Here is a 26025-nt window from a genome sequence, read left to right on the forward strand (position 1 = left end):
AACTTTTTTTTTTCAGATAATATTTTCAAATCTAAACAAAGTATGTGCTTCCAGTAAATTTCTTCTTGTATACTTAATAAGTATCTAAATCAGGAGTTCGGTGCGATTGTTACCTACTCGTCCGTGTTACGTCGATGAACGTTTGTAATGTTCGAATAATCATTTGAGCATCAAATTCTTTAAGGTGAAGAATAGTAGTAAGGATCACAGAAGGATTATTTGGACGTCCAGAGACCTTTTGGATTAGTTTACTACATTAGTAAAAAACAGAATAGAAATTAGAAAAACTGATTTTTTATCTATGAATGTAAAGTCGCAGTAACATGCTGATCAATGTTTGCTGCAGATAAAACGATTTTTGAGTTTTCATTATATTTATTACGGTTTCATAGATTAACTATAATACGTGGAATTTGCTGCCTGTTTCCAATTACCAAATATACTATACCGATAGAGATAACTTGATACATTTCAATAATCGAATAGTTCTGTTAAAATAAGTAACAGTAACATTGCCCATCACTAACACTGTATATCACATAGAAAAAAAAACGTCATGAAAATGAATAAAAAGGAATAAATTTATCGCTTAATATTATCAAGTCACAATTTCATTAGTTCTGATGTCCGTTTTTGTTTACGTTATATCCTAGTGTTGCGTGGTTGTTTGTGTTTAATCAAGTACTTTTTGAAGAATTATGGAGGAAAAATATATTTTAACTTTAGATATTGGTACTACAACAATACGCTCTTTTATTTATAATTCTAGAGCAGAGACTGTTGGAAGAGCAGTTGACCAAGTACCTATTCATTTTTTATGTGTATAAAAGTGATTCTATTGAAAATAAATTAAATTAATTGATAAAAAATATTGTAAGTAGATTTTGTGATAGTTTTCATTCCTTTCCTTCTTGTTACTTAATGCAGGTCGTTCTACACTACCCACACCCTGGTTTTGTTGAGATTAATCCTGAAGAACTATGGAGTTCAGTTGTTGGAGTTGTGCAAAAGTCTTTGCAAAGTAAGTTATAAGTCTTTACAATAATAAGTTTACCTTTACAAATTAATTATTGATATTGCTCTTCTATCTATTCACGATTTTTTTTATTAGCCATACATATTTTTTTTCAGAGAATATTGTTCTGTAATATTCTAAAATCCAAAATTATTTTTTTTTTTAACTTACAGATGTTTATTATGTAATTAAATAATTTACTCATAGTAACAATTAAATAAACTCGTTGAGAAGAGCCTCAACAAAGTTTTTAACCCACAATACATATATATTTTGTTAATTTGGCCATGTATAATATTATCATATTGATGTCACGGACTAGTTGGGTATAAGGCCTTGTAGGAGTGAAAGTATACAAATATCATTCCAATAATAACACAAAGAGAATGTTTTTAATGAATATGACACTGCAATCAGTTTCAAGGAAATATATATGTCCCAGAAAGTAGTGTTAAGCATATAAAAAAAATGTGTATAAAAAACAGTCAGCTTCGTAACTTTAACAAAAATTATGAAAATGTTGGTGTAAAGTGAAAAACTTATGTTCTATGAATTATGATTTAAATTTTATTCTTTAAATTTAAAAACCTAAACAAGTGACTTTGTGGTTCTAAGGTAGATCAAAAACTTCTTGCAACTCTCAACTTACATATTCATTAAAAAAATATATAGTCCTTCATGGAGGCTATTTTGGCTAAAATCAGCCTTAAAAGACAGTAAGGTGGAAAATTCTTAAATTTTGCCATTAGATTACAATTATTTTTTTGACTTCTCATCACTCCTAAGATTAGTTAGTTTGTAAACTAACCGAAAATGACTGCAAGAAAGCAATAAGTTAAACATTTGGCATATTCTTGTGTTTAAGTTCAATTAATGTTGCATGATTCATTCTTGTGGTTTAAAGATTGTAAATGTGGGTGTAACTCTTTTACCTGCGATTACAATGGGTCGAGGGGATAGCCTAGTTGGGCCGAGAAAAAAAGCGGCGATAGCCTAGTTGGGTGTGGAACGGACTGCGAAGACGAATGTCCGCAGTTTCAAATCCCAAGGGCACACACCTCTGACTTTTCTAAAATCATGTGTGTATTCTTTGTGAATTTATCGTTCGCTTTAACGGTGAAGGAAATCATTGTGAGGAATCCTGCACATCTAAGAAGTTTTCTATAGGAATTTCGAAGGTGAGTGAAGTCTACCAATCCGCACTAGGCCAGCGTGGTGGACTAAGGCCTAATCACTCTCAGTAGTAGAGCCCATGCTCAGCAGTGGGCAAGTATATAATACAGGGCTGATATTATTATTATTATTATTATAAAAATTGCTTCCATTCAGACATTCAATTATCTTAATTCCTTATAACTATTATTCCCATTAATCGAGTCTCCACTATAGGTACAGATTTTATTTAAAATCACCTATGAAATGATGGAGCCATTTTTAAAAGAAAAAGTAAGTGGGTCATCTAATGGGATGTGTTCACCACTGCCTAAAAGTAATTGTTTGATGTAGGTACATCACATTTCACATTATCTGGCAACTTTATATGCTTAGATTAGATTTGGCAAACATGTTGCGCATTATATGTTGCAACACTGTTGCAACATATAATTACATTTTAATTCAACTGTTCAATAATTTTTCATCATAATAATATAATATAGTGATATTATATTTTAAACTATGTCAATGCCATTACTTGAAACAATGAAGATTCAAATGTAATTTTTTTGAGAGTAAATAAAATTATCTATATTGTCTGGGCCAAAAGATTTATCTTCCTAAATATAGTGGCCTGTTTGAGTATAATACAGATAACAACTGATTTACTGAAATTATATACATAAAAATACTATGAATAGAGTTTTGTAATTAAGTGTTATACTCAAAGACCAAAGCTCATTGACATGTTACTATAGCTGATGATGGTCTCAGTTCTATCAGCTTCAAATATTTTTCCAGCAAAGTATTGAATATAACTATCATTATAGTCATAAACCTCCATAATACTAAGCAATTGTAGCAAAATACATAATTATAAGTATAGTAAAACAATGTTCAGTTTAACTTAATATATTGAGACAGTTTCTATGAACACTATATGACACATGGATAATGAACACAACTACACTCAATAACCGAAAAAAATCATTGATGCCGAATTTACATACGATTGTGTCTCGTATCCAAAGAATGGATGTGACCAACAGATGCGCACTTGTCTGCGGGACAGATCACAGCCATGGGGATCTCAACCCAGCGCGGCACGTTCACGACCTGGTCGCAGGAGACGGGGAAACACTTCCACAACTTCATCACATGGAAGGACTTGAGGGCGGATGCGCTTGTCAAGATGTGGAATGACTCTTTTACATGGAAGGTATGTTGTATTTTAAATTTATTTAAAGTTGTTACTGTCTTTATCTATAGGTACAGTTAGTATTGAATAAATATATCAGTGGCGAAGGGTGAAAATTTTCAAAAGGGAACCCGACGAAATATTTTTTTCTACAGTTAACATAATATAATACGCTGTTCACAAAAAATTTAAATCAGTAAAATATCATAATACTTATTAATTTCCTTCTAACATAAAAAATATGTCGAGTCTCTAAATTTACAAAATAATCATATATTTTGAACATAGTTACCTAAAAGAGTCCAACAAGAATGCATAACGCACACACACTAATTATACATTCTAAATTATTAAAAATATTTCGCGCCAATAGCTCAACATGAAGCCGCAAATTCTCGGGTTACCCTGAAGTACACAGACACGCACGCACACATGTATTTTTACGTCAGTTCCAAAAGATTAGACAAAGACACCCGCGCTGCGTGTGAAAGAGTCAACAATATCGCGAGGGAAGCTATGCGCCGCCGGGTTCACTTCGAACACTAACGCGCGAGCACTGCGCGCGAGTAACGATTTAACGAATTGAACGACAGATATCATTGAATTATTATTTTAATATAAGATGACTTGTTTGAATATACTTTTTTATTCTAGTTATATTGTTATGTTTTTCTTTTATTATTTTTGATTAATTTACAAAAGGTAACCCGGTAGGAATCGGCTTGTATGGACGCTTCGCCACTGAAATATATACGATGATAAAGTTCGAATGTATTATGTCCGTATTAGGTTTTTAATGGGGAATGTTTTTATTTCAAATACTTTGACTTAGGGCCGAATGTGCATACACCCACAATCATTTCTTGTTCAAAGTGTTTATGTAGTAGTGATCAAAATTAAAATATATGAAAGACTTATTTAAAGACGAATATGGCTAAATCAATTGTACTTTAAATTTTTTTTAATGCAATAGTAAGTCATTATTTTGAAAGTATTTTTTTACGTATTTATATATTATATTTTAAAAATATAAATGCATATTGAAATATATAAAAAAAAAATATTAGGATTATGTATTAAATGCCTTTGTTTTTTTTTTGTGTAATTTTACGAATTCTTTGTTTTAGTTAATAAAAGCTGGTTCATATATTCTCTACCTCGTGTTAAGGAGTAAAAGGTTCCGCGCAGGAAGTGTTTTTAAATTCATGAATACCCAAGTAAGTTGTTTTATATTTATATATATAAATTCAGATTTGTAAATTGGACACTCCATCCCGCTTTCCCCTCGTAGCCATTGTCCGGCCTTGAATTGTTAATATTATATTTGAACCCAATGACATGGGACTTTGAAAGACAATGGCGAATAAACAGTTCTGTATTGTTCTGTAGTTTAAATGGATAAAATTATTGTCATACATATAATAAGTAAGTAAATTATAATAAATAAGTATAATTGTTCATCCATAATGAACGGTAAAGTCCCACGGTGGGTAATACAAGTGAACAAGGGCAGAGCACACCGCACTTGATTGTTCTCATAAAAGACGACCTGTGCAAGTGTGAATGGTCGCACCTTGCAAGCTTCCTTTATTTAACGTATTAACTTAAAGCTATTTTGAATAAACGAGCTCAAACGATTTTTTCGATCTATTACTAAAATGGACTAATTAGGACAGTTTCTTGACATGCTTATATAAAATAACGTATTTTGATTGGTTTATTCTCGGAATCTGTTTGAAATTCAAGATTTGAATCGTTTATTGAAAACAACCGTAACGGGCGATCTGTGTGTGTGCTAGGTTGCAGACTGCAGGGTCCACCGGTTGATGTCTGTTTTCCTTATTGCACTATCTGGGGACTACTATTACCTGAGTACATACCGCTTTTACGCCTCATTCTCGATATACACAATGTTCGGTTAATTCTTGAAGCATTTTATTGTGGGACGTTTGGGTTTATTTCTAAAATACGCAGGTACAAGAAATATTGAAAACTCAAAAAAAGGTTTAATGATATTTGGCATTACATAAGTATTTTGTTTATTGTTTTGACGCTGTTCGGTTGATTACATAATACCCTAAACAATAAATAATTAATCGTACGATAGTATTTTAATGCTCTCATCTATTATTGAATGGAATGGAGGATTATAATCTCCTTTTAGTTGTTAACAAAATCTTAGTACGTTGGCATTACATTTTCTTTTTGAGTGAGATCGGGCCCCTAATATTACATAAAAAAAAACAAAACAATCCAATGTCATTTAATTAGTCGTTAAAAATCTGACGCTGTAATTGACCTCTGTGTGACGACTAATTAATATCATTCTCTCGAAGTTGTATTTTAATTGTTCATGTGTGGGTTTTCTTTGATATACCAATATTGCTGCATGTGTAATGCGATTGATGATTATAGATTTTTTTTTTGTATTATCATAAATACGAAATTTTCAATTATTCGCCAAATAAAATTATTTTGTTTCAACTTGTATGCTTATTAAGTGGTTTTGGAATATTTATTTGTTAATATAGTGAACAAGTATTAATAAAAATAATTTTAACAAAAAATTAAACCGCCTTCAAAAACCACTCAAAACCAATAAATAATTTCACATAACAAGTATATATTGGATACCAATTTTGGAGTCGGTGCCTAATTAAAATTGCTAGTTAGCTATATTTGTTGCATAGTCCATCTATGAGCTAAATTTCTTTCAAATCAATTAAAAGGAGTAGGTTTGCGTGTACTACAACATACACAGTGAAAGGTGTTGGAATACCAAGCACATGTATGGTGTTTCATCTTTTTATTTCCTCTTTTTTCGACGCAGGGAGTGTAATACACCCACATTTGACCAGCTATATGTAATAGGGGAAGAATTTGGGTAGTGTACAGTTCACAAATTTAAATATTTCCATAATAGCTTCCATTTGCTGTGCTACGGCGATTTGTTTATCTCCGGTGACGATCTAACTTGCTGACTTTGTACGCTGGCAGCACATTGTTTTCGTATATTCGTTAATGTATTTATCTAGCTTAACTAGCAATTTTAATTAGGCACCGGCTCCAAAATTGGTATCCAATATATACTTGTTATGTGAAATTATTTATTGGTTTTGAGTGGTTTTTGAAGGCGGTTAAATTTTTTGTTAAAATTATTTTTATTTTTTGCTTTTTTGTGTTAGTAAAAAATAGACCGTCTCAATGGCATAGTTGTGTTTCGCTCACGATACGACTATCGCGCTGTGGTGTTACACCTCTGCCTACCCCTGAAAAGGGGAAAAGGTGTGATGCTATATATATGTATGTATGTAAGAAGTAGAGTCAACTAAACCCAACGCAAAAACACAACTAATGTGTTTCGCTCGCAGTACGACTATCGCGCTGAAATGTTACACCTCTGCCTACCCCTGAAAAGGGTAACAGGTGTGATGCTACATATATGTATGTATGTAAGAAGTAGAGTCAATTAAACCCAACCCAAAAACACAACTGATATGTTTCACATACAGTACGACTATTGCGATGAAATGTTACGCCTCTGCTTACCCCTGACACGGGGAAAAGATGTTATGCTATATGTATAAGTATGTGAGAAGTACAGGCAACCAAACTCAATGCAAAAACATAACTAAATACGTCACAGGAAAGCTAAATTCGCGATTTCGTTTTCTTGGACGACATAATTATTCTAGTTTTTTTTAATTTTAAAACCAAACTACCGAAGCGTTCTTGAAAAAAAATGTATGGGACCAATCTGGAGAGAAATTCTTTCGAATAAAAAAAGAATTTTCCAAATCGGTTTATAAATGAGCGAGTTCTGAGGTAATAAACATAAAAAAAAAAAAAAAAATCACGTCGAATTGATAACCTCCTCCTTTTTTTGAAGTCGGTTAAAAATAAACGAATACTTAATAAAAAAATATGGTTCAAGAAAAAATATTGTCCAAATACTTTTTCATTCGTAAAGGGTTTACGAGTCGTTATGGTATAAATCGTAAGAGGTTTTTATATAACAATTAATCATTTTTAGGATACCATTATAATGTCTATCAGTTTTTCTACGGCCGTGACTAAATGATGTCCTACAGTTTAACACCTTAAATACGTACTTGTACAATTGTTTTTCCCGCCATCCGCGCCGCTGCTCGTGTCCGAGCGGTAACAATAGGTTAAAGTTTTTTCTATCCGTTGCGCTCATCATTGCAAAATCGATTAATTCATATATAGGTAATAGGTTCATAGAGGGCACCTTAGTAATCCTATTTGAAAGAATTTGATGTTATAAAATTAACGAAATAGGGATGGATTACGAAATTACTAGTCTTTATTACTTTACTAAATAATCTGTAAATGGTACAGTTAGTTATTTTTCGGACATAATAAAAAACATCTTATTCGCCATTTTGTAATTATAGTACCTATGCCATAGATATGAAACAGACTCTATCTTTTTTATAGAAAACCATACATTCAATGCTAAACTGGCCATTTTTTTTTCAGACTTCACTAAGGTTACATTGGGCACTTCAAAACATAATCGCTTTGAAAAATGCTGTTCGAAACAAAGACGCAATGTTTGGGACATTGGACACATGGCTATTATACAAATTAACTGGTATGGTTTGAATTTTTATATTAATGATCGTCTCGCGTCAAGTTTAGAATACGACCATAATGTTGAACTATGAAAATTGACAACTGCTTTAGAAGTGTTATCATTATGCGAATTTATAAACGAACTACTTAATAATACGGAGATAGTATTGTTCAGTTTTCAGAACCCGGACCGTTTGTTGAAATCTATACTGAAGAGTTAAAGCTGAAGAGTTTGTTTGTTTGTTTGTTTGAACGCGCTAATCTCAGGAACTACCGGTCCAAACTAAAAAATTCTTTTTGCGTTAGATAGCCCTATGTTCGTGGAGTGCTATAGGCTATATATCATCACGCTATACCCAATAGGAGCGGAGCAGTAATGCCTAATCTCAGGAACTACCGGTCCGAACTGAAAAATTCTTTTGCGTTGGATCGCCCTTTGTTCGTGGAGTGCTATAGGCTATATATCATCACGCTATACCCAATAGGAGCGGAGCAGTAATGCCTAATCTCAGGAACTACCGGTCCGAACTGAAAAATTCTTTTGCGTTGGATAGCCCTTTGTTCGTGGAGTGCTATAGGCTATATATCATCACGCTATACCCAATAGGAGCGGAGCAGTAATGCCTAATCTCAGGAACTACCGGTCCGAACTGAAAAAATCTTTTTGCGTTGGATAGCCCTTTGTTTGTGGAGTGCTATAGGCTATATATCATCCCGCTATACCCAATAGGAGCGGAGCAGTAATGGTTAATCTCAGGAACTACCGGTCCAAACTAAAAAAATCTTTTTGCGTTGAATAGCCTTTTGTTCGTGGAGTGCTATAGGCTATATATCATCACGCTATACCCAATAGGAGCAGAGCAGTAATGACTAATCTCAGGAACTACCGGTTCGAACTAAAAAATTCATTTTGTATACGATAGCCCTTTGTTCGTGAAGTGCTATAGGCTATATATCATCACGCTATGACCAATAGGAGCAGAGCAGTAATGGCTAATCTCAGAAACTAGGAGTTTGAACTGAATAATTATTTTTGTGTTGGATAGCCCTTTGTTCCTGGAATGCTATAGGCTATATATATCATCACGCTATGCCCAATAGGAGCGGAGCAGTAATCGCTAATCTCAGGAACTACCGGCTCGAACTGAAAAAATATTTTTGTGTTGGATAGCCCTTTGTTCCTGGAGTGCAATAGGTTATATATCCTCACGCTATGACCAATAGGAGCGGCGCAGTAATAAAACATGTTGCAAAAACGGGGAAAAGTTATTAGTTTTGAGAGCTTCCGTTGCGAGCGCTGCGTAAACGTTTAAAGTTATGCAACAATGATGTATGACGGGATTGTTCCTCTTAAAAAGTTCTACAAAAATATATTATAAAACAAAGTCCCCCGCTGCATTTGTCTGCCTGAACGTGTTAAACTCAACAACTACCCAACGTATTAAGATGAAATTTGGTATTGAGACAGTTTGAGACCCTGGGAAGAACATAGGCTCCCGGGAAAATATATAGCGTGACTTTTATAACGGAAAACTTTATAACGCGGGCGGAGCCGCGGGCAAAAGCTAGTTAGTTATAATCAAAGAGTTGTAGGATAATATAGAGCAGACATTGGGAAGATTAGGTATCGTACAAAAGATTGCGTTCATGCGATGGTTACTCAATCTACAGTGAATTAGCAAAAAGACAATTTAAAATGCTTCATATTTTTTCCATACCAAGATTTGGACGTTTTTACTGCGCATATTAGTATATTTTCGGTAAATATATTGTTTTTGTATCAATATCTTAGGACGCTGTGACATCTTGTCACACGGACATTTCTAATAAGACGACTTAATACCAATTTGGTAATAAGTTTTGGAGCAAATATTTGGCCCTGATGGCTGGTCTATAACTAATTATACAATAGAATGTCTTAGTTGTAATTAAATTTAAAACCACTCAGGCTTATTTCTTAAAAATTATAAATTCGTTTTGAAACTGGTATTATAAACTCAAAACCACATAGGTTTATTATTGCGTTGTTTTTGTGGGAATAAACGAGGCTATAACAACACGATTGTGCAGCGTAATTATTAGAAGTCATAAAATCGGCCGAATGACTCGGCTTGCTATAATTACCGTTTATTAGAATTCACCTTGAGTTGACCAATACAAAGTATGACATCGTGCATTTAAAACATATTGAAGTATGTATGTAAGGATATCCCACCTTTGAATTAAGGGAAATTAACTTGCATTGGTGGTAATAATTTCGACAGATCTTTAGTAGAATGTGTCAGCACGAAGCCTATGAAAGAGGCTTTGAATAATGTTTTTAATATATATTTTTTTTTACTTTGGGGCCTACCAAGGTATTTTGTTGGAACTCCTATATGAAGCCGTATAGTTATATATAATTTTATGAGTAGTTTAGGATAAGAAGATCATGTTTGGAGTGTGATGGGGCTGACTTCGTAGAAATAGCACGAAAAGCCTCTAAAATACAAAAAAAAACTTAGCTCGCATTCATACAAGTCTTGATTTTGAATCTAAACGGTTATTAATGTTATTTATTTTTTTTCCTATTGAAGGTATTGTCGCTCTCTTACATTTTTTAGAGTCAAATAAACTGAACACTAATTAGTTTAATTATCGATTAAAAGCTAAGGTCTATTCGTAGCTAGTGAATGTAAAGCGATGTCCGTCGGTTTGTCTTTTTATGATGCGACGGAATCACGTGTGAAGATTTTACGAGCCGGCGAGTGGTATTAGCTAGTGTTACTTCGTGAAATCTACGCTTTCCCGAGTTTCTTTAAAGGAACTCACGCGGGCGGAATCGCAAGTAAACCTATTTACTTAACCCGCGGAGGATATTTTTACATTACATTTCAATTATAATCGATCATTCGATCTCAAAACCTAACTGCGGATCGATAATGAAAATAAACCAATTAGTCATTAACCACGTCAAATAAACATTCTGATTGGTACATTTTCCCTATCTGGGCTGATTAGTTTATGTGTTACGGACAGTGTAAACTTGTAACACGGCCGTGTTACCTTATCTTCGTGAAATTAGCGTGGAATAGTATTCTGTATGCCTGCTAGTGGCGAAGGGTCCTTATAATCCAATTCCTGTCGGCTTCCCTTTCGTAATTTATGTAAAATCTAATTATATTTTTTTAATGCTGAATGAGGTCTGCGACTTGCAGATGCATATGAGTACCTAAGTATTTTTGTGTTGTGTCGGGTTTCCTTTTAAAAATGGTCGCTCTTCGCCACTGATGCCTGCAATTGTCTTAAACGCGACGCGCGGTGCGTTACGTGCTTGTTACAGACTGTCAAAATACCGTGTGGTATAGAGAATAAGGCCCTTTTATTCAATAGGTAAAAGAAGGTAAATTTTAGCCGTCTCTCCGATCTAGGATTGTTTATTGAAACAAGCCCTTATTCAATAGGTAAAAGAGTCCACATGACGGACGTGTCGTCGGCCTCGGCTACCGGTTTCTACGATCCGTTCACGATGCAGTGGGCGGGCTGGGGCACCATGTTGTTGGACATACCGTCGGAGTTCCTGCCCACAGTGGTGGACACCGCGGGTGATCACTTCACCTGCACCCAGCCAGAGATATGGGGACACGCGATACCGATCATGAGTTGTGTGAGTAGGAGTGCCATATTGTTATATTATACTTATAGTCTGACCAGGAAAATAAAAAAACCTCGCCTTATGTAATTTTTTTTTTATAGTTTTTATTGCTTTAAATGACAAGACAAACTTGCCATTCGCCTAATGGTAAACACTAGGACGCCCATGTACAGTAGAAACAGCACCCAACACCTTGATTTACAAAATATTGTTTGGTATTCCCCTGCGCTCGCCATCCTGAGACATGAGATAAGTCTGATTATGTCCAGTAGTTACACTGGCTACAATGTCCTTCAAACCGTGACTAAAAATTGCTGTTTAGTGACAGAATTATACACTGCGGTGTTTACCTACCCAGGCGGACTCTCACATATGAGAGACCTACCACCAGTAGTCTATGGTCTGGTTGTAGTGAAATTTCATAATTGTGTGATATATTTATTTTTAACATCTTAGGAGTACTTTATTATGGTCACCAAAATACCCTTACGTAGTTTTCCCAAACACCAAAATACGTTCGGTAATATATGGGTAGACGTTTGTTTACTACTTCGGCACAAGGTCAATATTATCTTTAGATATTATACATGTAATGTGATATTGTCTTATAAGATAATGCGTTCACTGTGGAATTCTTTTATCAGAACGAGGACGCGATAAATTACTTAACGTTTATTAATTGATAATTTATATGTAATCGATTTAGGCTACACAAAAACACAACGAAGCATTTATTTCAAGTACCTATTGTCAAAAATCCTATATGTACTTAGCATTTAGGAATATTTTATAATATGTTATTTTCGAGGATAAAATCATATCTTAAATCAGGTCAACAAAAGTTACACATTAATCATACATTGCTGGAATTGATGATTGTTGGAACCGGATATAGACACTGTATAAGTATATCTAGTCCCAACAGGCCGGCATAATTGTGTCGACTGCCGAGAGGTAATCATTTCTCGTCAGTCGACATTCTATTGGAACCCACTTCACCTAGCAGTGGGGTCACTATTCCCTGCACGTATAAAAAAATGTAACAGCTTAAATCTGTAACAAGTCAAAACCTTCGACTTACAACTAGCTTTGTCAAACAGCTTAATTAGTCACCCATCATTATATGTTTTTAGAATTAATGAAAGTAACTTGTCCGTCTCGATATCTTTCTTTAACATGCCAAGTGACGTCACTACACTACGAGCCTTAGACGAGATGCTTTATTAGGACATAATGCCGTCCTAGACTTATCGATAAGATATGTCAGTCTCTATTTTTGTTTTCTATTAGCGTTAACGATTATGAAAAGTCATCATGTCTGTGTATTATTACAGTCTTACTTATAAACTTGTTTTAGCTTCAAGAGATGGTTAAGAATTGCTTAAATAACTGTCAAATACATCACCGGTTTCCTGGTTTAAACCTTATTAAGAGGCAAGATGGCGGCTGACTTACAGCTGATCGAGTAAATTTGTGTTTTAACTAAGCATAGCTTTGCGAAAATTTTATAAGTAAAACTGTAATATTTTTCTCAGATGGCAGACCAAACCGCGTCCATGTGGGGCTCGTGTTGTTTCGACGAGGGTGACGTCAAGCTGACGATGGGCACGGGTACCTTCTTCAACATAAACACTGGTTCGTCGCCACACGCGAGTGTTTCGGGCTTGTACCCCGTTGTGGGGTGGCGGTTGGGCAAGGAACTCATCTATTCAGCCGAAGGAGCCAATAACGATACTGCATCGATCATCAAGTGGGCACAGAATTTAGGTAAGGTGTGTGCAGGTGAATTGAGATTACAATTGTAAAATCAGATTACGTTACGGTTTGGAGCAGTTTCGAAGGGCTTTCCTCTATGTAGAATCTAATTATCATTAGAAAGATTTGTAGACCACATCTATGAATACGTACCTATATATTAGGTCGGGCTGCCTTTCGGAAAATTTCACCTTTCGCCACTTCTGTGGAGATATTTTATTAAATTTGCGACGATAATATTTATGATATCTTGTGTGTAAATTTGAAAACAATGGTTATAAATAGACAAAAATATTATACAAAAATGTCTAAAGCCTGTAGAGTTCACAGATTAAGGTCAAATGAAAATGTTTTAAATTAATCTCGAGGAATCCTCGAGGTGGATTTTAGGTTCTTATAGAAGTTGAATAACTAAAAAATTACTAAAAAAAAAACAATATTTTGTACTCCCAATTATCATTACTCATCTAATTGGTAAGATTTGAAACACTAGACTATGCGTGCACATAGAGTTTTAATTGTGCTCGTTATATTAGTATTTTTCCCGTACGATAAACCACTTCGCACTGTACTCTATAGCCATATTATTATGTGATACTTTTATCTATTTAGAACCACTGCTTTCATATTGACACTTTAAATATCGTTAAAAATACCGTGGCAGTATTTAAAAAAAAATTACATTGTACAACAAATAATTAAGATGTAAAACTATATTTTGTCCACGGTAATATTTAAATATTTGAATTATATATTTTTATTTCTTTAGTTTATATTTTGTGGCCAACACTGCGACCTAGACCCTTTTATACCTTTGGGTGAAAGACGCCAACCATTTTGAATAGCATTAGGTATTGTTTGCGAAAATCATGTTCCGTTTTGAATTATTTTGTATGTAAATAGTATAATTCAAATAATACTTTGCGGATAGCAATTTTTGTAAATCTTTTTTGTTTGTGTAAACTTAACAAACGATTTTAATTCTTTAATGCTTATCGATTGTATCAGGTTTATTTGAAAATCCAGAGGAAACTGCAGACATAGCTAATTCCGTTCCGGATGCAGACGGCGTGTTCTTTATACCTGCCTTCAGTGGTTTAGGGGTAAGTGTACATTTATTTTAAACAAAAAGTTATTGAGAAGTTTATTGCTGTAATATTTATGTATAATTTATTATTGCCTTGAATTTCTTTGTTAAGGTCAGATTGAAATTTAAGGTCTTACTAATATTATAACTGGGAAATTTTGTAAAAATATTTGGATGTTTAGAAGTAAAAGCAACAACAGTCTGAACGTCTGAAATTGGATTCGGTTGAATTTTGTTACAAGGATTGGCCATGTCCTGGATTAACATATAGAATAATTTTTATTCCGGTAAATTGCTTTTTTTATGTTTTTTTTTTTTTTAAATAGATTGCGCTACCTTAGTACTGGTGGCTTTACGAATCATTTAATGTTTTAGAGACTTTTGTGGAGGCATAGGTTTTTCACGTGGGCCGTGCTGCGAAAAAATAGCATCATGTTTATTGTAAAACTTGAGTGTATTTTATATTACTATAATTGGTTACTAGATGGCGGTGGAAGCCATTAACTTTTCCGTAGTATGTATTATAATCTACGCAATAAACTTGTAACTGATCGTGATTAAAACTTCCTTAACGGTTTTGATTATACTCTTATATCCATGGAATTTACATTGACGTAAGTATGTAGAAAAAGTCAGTCCGTTGTAAAGTTAATGTGGTTGATAAGGAGTTTTAACTACTTAAATGAACGCTATTATGTTAAGGTTATGTTTTATGTTTCCTACGTATTATCCGACGCTTATAAACCTGTTTATTTATTACGTGCAATGTCTGATAAACAGTGAGTTTTTTTTAACATTGTAATAACGTCACAAATCCTTGATCTTTGTGAAATTTTCTGTATTGTATTGTTTAATATGTATATTTACAAATTTGAAACTGTCACTAATGCTTGTTACACCTAAGAGATGGACCGATGTGCAACTAGATTATAAAGCGACTACGCTAATGTGGCCATTAGAGACTTTTTTATATGCACATTTTTGCCATTTTCACCGCTTTTTGCATATTATCCTAAAAAACATGGGACGGTGCATATTTTCGATATATTCGGCCATATTAAATAACTTTATTAGGATTGCTAGCAGTAAGTAAAATACAAATAAGACCAACGTTCTGAGAATAGAATGCGGAATAGTTTTGTTTATAGTACCTTTTTGTTTGTTTTTTAGGACACCACTCAGTTACACAGAAAATAATATAATGTACGAAATAGTTGCAATTGGTGATCCTTTTTTGATCTTATAATTAATATTATGTTCATTATAAGTAAAAACTTCAATAATTATTGCTTATTCATTAATTGATGTTGCACATTTTGTACTTTTTATTTATATTTTAGGCATTTACCATGCATATTTAGTGATTTTTAAATTGCATATATTCCGGTCTCTAGTGATCACGTTATATGAATGCCTCATGTAATATTTACGATTGTAAAGTTTAGCTGCCTGGTCCATAAATCGAATCTTTACGATTCAGACAGGTACTCTAATAAGAGGATTAAAAAATAAACATAGGTTATTGCATACGATATTTCAATATCATTCCAAAGGAAGACGATATTAATGTTAACACGTTTGTTTTCATATAGCCGCCATACAACGACGGCACGGCGGCGTCCGGGTTCATCGGCGTGAAGCCGTCGACACGGAAGGCGCACCTCGTGCGCGCCGTGCTGGAGTCGCTCGCCTTCCGCACCGCGCAGCTCTACCAGTGCGTCTGCAACGAGACCAACTTCAACTTCCACAACATCAGGTCTCATTATCATTAATAATAATAATAATAATATCAGCCCTGTATTATATACTTGCCCACTGCTGAGCACGGGCCTCCTCTACTACTGAGAGGGATTAGGCCTTAGTCCACCACGCTGGCCTAGTGCCGATTGGTAGACTTCACACACCTTCGAAATTCCTATAGAGAACTTCTCGGATGTGCAGGTTTCCTCACGATGTTTTCCTTCACCGTTAAAACGAACGATAAATTCACAAAGAATACACACATGATTTTTAGTTGTTAATAAAAAACATAATTCAAAATTGAAGATGTATTAATTATTGAAAAAAGAAAAGCTGGTCTATGACCAGCTTTTCTTTTTAATTATAATAAAGCCAGCTATACAATACATGATTTTCTGATGGGTGTGAAATTTTAATGGGCCAATCACAAAGGTCCGGCAGGCCGCAGGTTGAGTATGGCTGCTTTAATGTGATTATGACGCTATTCCGTGTAGTAAATTTTTCACTGGCTCCGAAAATTGATTAATACACGAATTAATAAGAAATGTTTTTTTTTTTAACAGAATATAATGATAAGTTTACTTAGGGTTTTGGATCTTGCGAGGGTTGTGACCGTGCACTGTCTGATATAGTTTTTGATGGTGTAGTATGTTTGGTGCAGGCTGGACGGCGGCGTGTCCAACAACGACTTCATAGCGCAGCTGGTGGCCGACCTCACGGGGCTGCGCGTGGAGCGGCCCGTGCACGTCGAGATGTCGTCGCTGGGCTGCGCGCATATCGTAGGGCTACAATTAGGTCAGTATACATGCTTATTCCTGACAAACTATTTAACCCAAATTAGGTTCATAATTAACTGATTCTTAGAGATTTCAATGATCTAGAGAACTGTAAACGATAGAATTTGCAAGTTCAATTTTAATCGGGGGGAATAAGGTAAATGTGTCAGCATTCAGGATTTTACGATCCAGAGTAATCTATAAATAAACCAACTAATTTTGATAATGTCGCTTTTAGACAATAGTAATTAACAGTGAAACAAATGCACTTTATGATAATTTCAGGTATATGGAAATCAAAAGAGGAGCTTAAGTCATTGCGCACGATCGGATGCGTGTTCAACCCGCGGCCGCACGTCAAGAAAGCGTACGAGGGCACAGTCGCGCGGTGGCAGGACGCGGTCAAGCGCATGTGCGGCTGGTACCAACCACGCGCCTCCACACACTCCTTGCACGCAGTCGCAGATACGGCTAACTTCACGCCGCAAAGTAGCTTTAAAATCAACGGCCGACAAAATGGCAAGAAAAATGGCAGCCTGTCGAAATAGCGGTGGCTGTTTTCCATGGGCGCTGTGTTTATCGCGTGCATGACTTTGTACAGTTGATAGTGATCTGATATAGATTTAGTGGAACGCCTCTGTATACAGTTATAGCCAATCTGCCACATGGTTTAATGGTTGATAAAGTGTTGACTGCGGCGATAAAAATGAATAACACCGATGCTACTCATCATACACCATGGGTGTCGAAATGAGCTCTACGAATTTGCAACTGGCACATATGTAATGGCATTGGCAACACAAAACACAGCGTGTGTATAATTTTGCCGTACTACTATAGCGCTTATCCCCCTACACGAAAGGTGTCTTTCTACCACTGTATTTTTTAAAATCAGACGATAAGCGCCTAATATTTACCGTAGATGTGTGAGCTGCAGTCAAAGTATTTATATAAATAAAAAATAAATTATAATCAACTTTGTGATACTGTACAAAGGACAAACAAAAACTATTCGTTTCTCTAATCAGTGACCTTTGTCGTAGTTGATTATTATTCGGAAGGATACAATCGGTGAATGAATTTGTAGTTAGACGAACTAATTGGTGCAATGTAAATAAATTGTTATACGTTCGAATCGAAATCGAGTTTAGGGTAATTTATTTTTTAACGTGACGGCCGATTACGTTAAGGACAGCGTATCATAAGTATTATTTACATTTTCACTAAAATTATTACTGTATTCAAAGTAGATTAGAGGAAGCAGGCTTATTCACATATAGTTCACATATATATTTTGTAGGTATCATATTTTACTGTTGGTTTTTTTTTTCTCAAATTATTTAAACACATAGCCCTGAACACAATCGTATTATAATTAATTATACGCGTGATATAGTAAAACAGTCATGATATTCACATTTGAACCCCGTAGATAAGTTTAATAAAATTTGGTGTCTAGGTATGTGATGAGCGCGAAATCCCGTGAAAGAGAACACCTTTCAAATAAGAGCATACCTGTGGGATAAGTTGACTTTGTTATCAAGAGCATCGCCAACTGATGGTCTATTGGAGCAAGTTGATATGGAGAATGAGAAAAGTATGAATTGTAGGTAAAGTCGAGAGCACATGTCGCCAACTGATGGCCTATTGGAGCAAGTTAATATGGAGAATGAGAAAAGTATGAATTGTAGGTAAACTCGAGATCACATGTCGCCAACTGATGGCCTATTGGAGCAAGTTAATATGGAGAATGAGAAAAGTATGAATTGTATCTCCCGTTATACAGAGCGTAATTGAGCGTACCGAATATTAGAATTGGAAAATTCATTCGAGTTTTAGAACTTCTAGGGGGGGGGGGGGGCATCCTTGCCCTTTGGCGACGCCCTTGTTTGTTGTAAAGGTCTCTGCCATCGTGAGAGCTTGTGAGGTTGACGAATTATTAGAAAAAAAAATACTCGATAACATACCTACTTACTTTGTTGTGATGGATATCGAACTATCTTATGTCTTTATTAGTGATAATTATAAGCACGTCCGTCCCATGGATATTGTTATATGGGATGTTGTGAATAAGTGTGGGTTCATCAGTTTATTCAGTTCATCAAAATCTCATATAAAAATAGATTTTTTGGATTATTGGTTTGTGAAGCTTAGGTAGACTTTATGAACATTTGTGTGTTATGAAATTAAAATCAATTTGATTTTAGCAATTTACTGCTTAAGTGTGGCTATTCATTTATCGGGTATTCCTTGGATCCTGACTTTAATGAATAGTTGAGAAATCTTTAGCCATTTTTCTAACTTAACCCTCCTGTATAGTGTGAACTTTGAACCGCTTTTCTACAACACCATATATAAATAACTAAATATAAAAATATTTTTATTACCCAATTAAATTGCCTAGTTTTTTTTTTTATTTTGACGAGATATTATTAGTTAAATATTGGCGGCTAAATTAAAATGGACAATTTTATTTAAGTTATATTTATTGAAATCTTGAACAAATATTAACCATGACATTATCGTATAATTAATTTGTTTAGATTGATATTATATTTTTTTATGTGTGACGATTTCATAGTACATGACATTTTTTAAAGACTATTAAATAAAATGTGATTAGTGAAATTCCTCTAGGATAATTTCGTTTCTACCATGGTAGCTGGGTTTAGACATATTACGTATAATTAAGCCAGCCATCATAAGCTCAACTTTTGTAAGACTGGCTTAGCGATAGTATAGAGTAAAATATGTTATCAATAATTTAAGGAGGGTAATCATGTATTAGGTGCCTAGGTAACGGAATGATAATGTACAGTCAGCAACATAGTTACTGAAAAAAATCCAAAACTACAACATACGCGTTAAATTTTGATTGGATTTTTTTTCTTTGCGCGAAGTAAATCATTTTTATTTTATTTTTGTGAAGAAAAATAAATGTAGGTAAGAACACAAAAGTGTATAAATGATTTAAAGATTTAAATTATTTCAGGTGGTTTTGTGGCTGACTGTACCTGTGTTATACATAATATGTATTACGGTGTTTGGTATATATCTATAATACGTCCAAAAACTGTTTATGTTATCATATTAATCATAACCCATGTTCCGTATATTATAAAAACAAATGTTAAACCACAAACATTCCTAAGATTATATACGGCAGTTTTCGATAAACAATCCCAATATTAATCTTCGATCTGATCCCGATAACAAATTAATCAAAATAACTTATTTAAAAGCAGGTAAAAAACTTTGTTCTCATTGGTCATTGTTGCGATGGATCGAAAAAGCGATTGGGATCGTTTATTTAAAACAGTGTAATGTTATATTTATTATCATAATTTGGATTGGAACAATAATTATAAACATTTAATTTAAAGGCTCATACTTTTGTTGGCGTTGATTATGTATATACTAAACTCCACAGATATTTAATGCATTTATTTTACCAGCGTTCTATCGATACGAAGGCGGCTGTGATTTCTTTTATGTTGGAAATAACGTTGATCATTAATTGTAAATCGGAAATTTTATTGGTGATAATATGTTGGAAAAAAGTTATGTGTACGTCCAAATCACCCCGCTTAATAGTAGGTAGTTTACACCTTATTTCAGGACAACCTTATTTTATGTATCGTTTGGGACCTTCTTGAAGCAGGCCATCGATTTGACGATAATTTAATCTCATTTGTTTTGTATGTGCGATGATTCGATCCAAATGTGTTCCTAATGGACGAAGTTTCATAGTACATGTATAGCAGGCAAATTAATGCGATTCGATTCTATTCGACTCGACGCGCCTAGACGCCGCGAGCTTAACACTGATGAGGTATTTCATATCGTACTTTCTGGTGTAGACATGACGCCTTATTAAAATGTTATAGCAATATGCTTTCTTATTTATACTCACGTTGTAATATGACTTTTTGTAATTGAACCCTGAAATATACTTTAGTTTTAATATAAATTTGCAAATTATATGCAGCTTAACATCCGTCGTATAATAGTTGCAATAATTTTACCGTGTTTTATGGGATTAAGGGTCATTTAAACTGGATTATTATTGGTTATTATAAGAAATAGGGTAGTTAAGTTGTTTCATATTTATAAACAATTACCATTACTTTTTCCTCCTTTTTTTTTATTATATTTAATAAATCGTTGTAATATTATATATTTTCAAAGGGATTATTTTAAAGTATTATATTTAGTTTTTTACTTTTCGTAATAACGTTAGTTTTAAATTTTGCCGTTTCTGACATTCCTTGCCACATTCATGACACAACATCGATCTATAAAAAAATATTTATACCTATTTATTATATACAATTTTCTAAACATTGGTAACCATGTTTTGCTCACATTATGGTTTGTGTAATTTATGAAATTTTGTACCACGTAATTTTATTAAGTAGGTACGTGAAAATAGAATGTACCTAACCTAAAACAATGAAAAATAATGGTATCTGACTGGTTTGTACTCGGACTAAAATTGGCCATAAAATATACTTACCCGGCCAGTCTTTACATTGTAGAAATTTTGATCCATTCTTGTAAAATTTTCTCAAACCTACTTATAATCGATATTAAATATTACACAAAAACTTCCTTCCTTTTTTCATCTTGTTCATTTATGATTCAGACACAGTTATGTTCTAAAAAAGTCAGCACCTAAAGCGATTATTTGTACAAGTAGAGCCTAGCGAGTACATTGTTGATGTTCTGTTGTTATTGTGTAGTTTTTCGGCCCCAAATAAGACATTAGTAATAATAGATGACAATATGATTGTGTAATACGTATCTATAAGTATTTTTCTATAAGTTGAGTGTCGTAGAGTAAGTTATTAAGTTTGTCGTTTTATAGACTTATTTGACTACGAAATGTGTTCCTTTAGATGGCTGAGGCATTCCTCTCTTTTCATACAGGTTATTATTACTTATGACAATTTTGTTATTTAGTATTATTTCCGTGATGTGAAGTTAAATCATGACATATTTTATTTAAAGCATAATTAAAGAAAATGCTGGAATTTATTTCTTTTATTTCGTATCACACAAAGCTTATTTGATTGCTAAATGAGTCAATGATACAATAATTAAGTTGATTGGTGCATAATAAAGGGAATTCGAATGCATTACAAATTAAATATCAACGTACACTATGCTTAAAGCAATATCTACATTTTATAATACGCAATAAGGAATTTATCATTTAGTTTCGTTAAATTCATAAACCTTTGTATTTTATAGAACGAATATATAGAATTCAAAATTTATGCTAATTTTACGACTGACATAGTTAGAAAAAATTCAATTATGAACGTGATGGTAGAGACTAAATATCCAAATAAAAGTATTCCAAACGGTATAATTTGGTCGTATAAGTTTATTTTGAGGTTGGGCCTTGGTTCGGGGCCTTCTTTGTGCAACAGGTCTGGCACGTGCAGTGTGCGACGAGTCCATATGTAGTACTTATCAGGTATACCTGCTTGCGACAAGCGTTCCATGAATATTCTTAAGGTCTTCGTGAATGGGAAACCTGTGGGTTTTAAACAGATGAAGCATTAAGAATAAAAAAGAAATTGCCATTAGTTATGTTGAGAGTAGTAGCAAAAAGAAGCCGTTTCCATAGGGCGAATAGTTTGCATAGCGACGATATATTTGCAAGTGGTGTCTTGCATGTTTGATAGTAGAAACGTTATGTTCGGTAGTTGCAATTTTAAAACGAAGTTTTAGATTGACATGTCAGAGTGACGTCATACCTGCATGTAAGTTTTGGCATAATAGAAACGTGGCTATTCAGTTTATAAAAAAAATATTATATAAATACATACCAAATTTACTGATATAGGACAAGTAGTGGTGTCGAAAACACTCGTTGACCACATATATCCTTGGCTTCCCATGTCTGTCGCAGTATCTCAACTGAATTTCTGAACGTACGTCACTATAGCGTCCCAGTGTTACTGCTTTAGGCAAATCCAATACGATCCCTAGAACAATCATTTAAGAATGATTTTGATGGGTTTACATACTCTTCCTATCTCGTTTCTTTGTGGAGCCTGTCAATTGTAATTTCATATCTGTATTTACAAAATGTGAATAAGAAAATAGTAATTTCTTTTGTGAAAAGTAATTTTTTAACAGTTTTTCTCCTTACCAATATCTGTACGTGGTTGCAAATTGGCTCGTTCTATGAAATTCACTTCTTGCGGGTTGTTAGGGTTCTTCAGTGGCATAATAAGCTCTCGGACGGGAGGCGACGTATATAATACGTAATTCAAATCGTACAGCTGCTGGAGTGTTTTAATTCTTTCGTAACGTTTGAAAGTCGTAAATGAGTAGTTGATATAACCCTGCAAATAACAATAGTTATTTGAAAAAGAACTTCTAAAATAATAAATCATGTGAGTTATTACTTACCTGATAATAGGCTAAATAAATGATTGAACAAGCCAAACATGTTCCCCGTATTAGGTAGAATCTAGAATATCGTCTCGGTGAAAATCCGCATAACATACATATCATAAAATCGTAAAGACATGCCTTCAATGTTACACGCTCTTGGCCGGTTAATTTGTTTATAATTCTATCTGATATCCACGCTAAAGGCACCAGCAAAAATATTACAAGAATAACATCGAATAGTAGAAAATAATTTATGGGCGCGTGTGGATAATGCCATAATGGATAAATTTTTGGAACGGGTAGTAGAGCGCAAAGAGAATCATGCATTACATAGTATAAATAATTGAAGCTCTCAATACCGTAGTTGATCATAAACCTAGAATTAAAAGATATGTCCACTGTGCCGTTTAGCACGCAACCGAGACTTCCAGAAGCTTCTAGATGTGTGTAGTTCACGTATCCAAATTGGTAGCATTGTTCATCATTAATAAAAATTACATTGAATTTTAAATGTTTTAAAGTGTCGTGCATGATCAATCCGTCCAATCCACATATACCATTGGTTAGAGTACCGTTGAAATTGATATAATTTCGAATATTGTTGCAATTAGGCAATGACGTGGGGAATCTTGGAAAAATGGTTACTTTCAAAGGATAACCTTCTGTTAAACCTTCCGAGCTTTTTATTATAGCCGAAGATAATTCGTTGAACGTTTTCGGTCTGATTAATTTTATAGTTCTATTGTACAGTGGCATACTTGTGTGTAGTTTTCCACCATATAAGACATATGTTTGAGGGCATGAAACTGGAAATACGAGAATCACTCTCATCATTCGAAATGTGAGCCAGAAATCATTTAGAAAGTTTTGTATGACATTCGTGTTGGCTTCATCAAATTTTCCTCCTTTGCATGTGTATGTGCCATCATTAACCGTCACTACTATGTAGAATATATTCCAGTGAAATCTTCTGACATTATGTAGAGACTTGTTGAATATATCGAATAATCCGTAATTCAAAAATTTTGTCATAATTATTAAATTAATTTGATTGCTTATGATTTGCTTTGGTTGATTTAAATTTGGTCCTGATAGCAGTAGTATCGTTTGATTCAAATGTATGTTCTTAATTATGCACTCTTTTAATAAAATTTGGTCGGTTTCATTGCTGTTGTCAACAAAAATCGTATGGAATTGATCAGTGACGGTCACGCGTAAACAATATTTCATCGGTAGATTTGGTAGTGGAATCTTATAAGGTTGGACTAATTTTATGGAAATAAATAGAGTCAACACAATACTCCGCATGTTCGTTACTTTCCACTTTTAACTGACATAGAACTGCTAACCACCGCTGCACATACTGAAATAATTTCTGGAAATATCTATTCGAATTTTTCCCTTTTTAATAACACTTTGCACAATAATAGATTTTATCTACAAAGTAATACCATTAAGTCAACTTGACAAATGCTTTTTAGAAAAAATATGAACTGGTGTTGAATTTATCTTGGTAAGCGTTTATTTAATTGTTTGGTTTTTGTAAACAATTTTTGTGAGTGTCGTAGATGGTGATTTTTAATTCACTGGTAACTCTAGGACTGTCGTAATTCTGTAAGACTTTTTCAATTCTAAGTAACAAAAAACACTATTATTATTCATATATGTTTCTTCAAACATCATAGCGAATTATCGTGTGTTAAACATTTGCTATTTATATTATTGTTAAGATCATTCGTTACAAGCTCGTAAAGAGAATTATCACATTTCCAGCAGCATACGCACGTCAATACGAGACTATATAAAATCCGCATCTCGACTTTTTATGGCAATTGTTTCCATTTTGTTCGCAATGGCGAATTTATCGCTGTTGCTGTTGGTTATGATATTATTGAAAATTACAACAAGTCGTGTATTAAACGGATTGTTTCTAAATCCTGAGAAACTGAAGTCATACGAAATACGTCGCGGTAATGACGTTATGGATTTTTATGCTGATCCAGAATTTCGAGATGGTGCGATTTTAGATGTTCCTGTATTTCTTCAGAATTATAATATGGACATGTTTATTGGTATAGGATCAGTAGAAAGGCCAGTTGCTTTCGAACCGAACTTGAGAAGTTTTGAATGATTGAGAATTTAAGATAATAATTAAAGGCACAATAAAAATGTTAAATTTTCTGAGAAATTAATGATAATAATGTTTTTTTATTTGCCGTATAACATAATTATACTAAAATCGTATGTGTTTTATTTATTATATCAACCTTTTATTAATTTTACTGTTACGGATAGTTACGTTTATAAGAAAGTTTAACTAGAAAAACTACAAAATATAGTTTATACAATATGAACATACATCATCATCATCATCAGCCCTGTATCATTATATACTGTCCCACTGCTGGGCACGAGCCTCCATTAAAGTAGTAGAGAGGGATTAGTCTTTAGTCCACCACGCTGGCTTAGTGCGGGTTGGAAGACTTCACATACTCTCAAAACTCCTATAGAGAACTTCTCAGGTATTCAGGTTTCTTCACGATGTTTTCCTTCACTGTTAAAGCAAGCGATAATTCACAAAGAATACACACATAATTTTAGAAAAGTCAGAGGTGTGTGCCCTTGGGTTTTGAACGTTTTTCTTTTTCGGCGCAT

At 33.9% G+C, this 26025-nt stretch overlaps 2 protein-coding genes across 4 annotated transcripts; one reads left to right on the forward strand and one right to left on the reverse strand.

Annotated features, from left to right (window-relative positions):
• The first annotated feature begins 518 nt into the window (after positions 1-518).
• LOC115446244 (putative glycerol kinase 5) lies at positions 519-21992 on the forward strand. 2 transcript variants are annotated; one of them, XM_037439180.1, is made up of 11 exons: positions 519-800; positions 928-1021; positions 3220-3389; positions 4496-4585; positions 7872-7986; positions 11411-11613; positions 13137-13368; positions 14365-14459; positions 16036-16199; positions 16845-16978; positions 17245-21992. In XM_037439180.1, exons 1-11 carry the CDS (start codon positions 699-701, stop codon positions 17505-17507), a joined length of 1662 nt encoding a protein of 553 aa, XP_037295077.1. In that variant the 5' UTR covers positions 519-698; the 3' UTR covers positions 17508-21992. The 2 variants fall into 2 exon arrangements, with proteins under 2 accessions (XP_037295077.1, XP_037295078.1); XM_037439181.1 differs by having other exon boundaries at positions 672-800; positions 3243-3389.
• LOC115446266 lies at positions 21991-25514 on the reverse strand. Of its 2 annotated transcripts, XM_037439179.1 has the most exons (4): positions 23386-25514; positions 23123-23318; positions 22797-22955; positions 21991-22501 (listed from the first exon to the last, which is right to left on the reverse strand). In XM_037439179.1, exons 1-4 carry the CDS (start codon positions 24676-24678, stop codon positions 22236-22238), a joined length of 1914 nt encoding a protein of 637 aa, XP_037295076.1. In that variant the 5' UTR covers positions 24679-25514; the 3' UTR covers positions 21991-22235. The 2 variants fall into 2 exon arrangements, with proteins under 2 accessions (XP_037295076.1, XP_030028727.2); XM_030172867.2 differs by having other exon boundaries at positions 23123-23507.
• Positions 25515-26025: the final 511 nt, after the last annotated feature.

Source organism: Manduca sexta, chromosome 16 (assembly GCF_014839805.1).
Source record: "Manduca sexta isolate Smith_Timp_Sample1 chromosome 16, JHU_Msex_v1.0, whole genome shotgun sequence".
NCBI lineage: Eukaryota > Metazoa > Arthropoda > Insecta > Lepidoptera > Sphingidae > Manduca > Manduca sexta.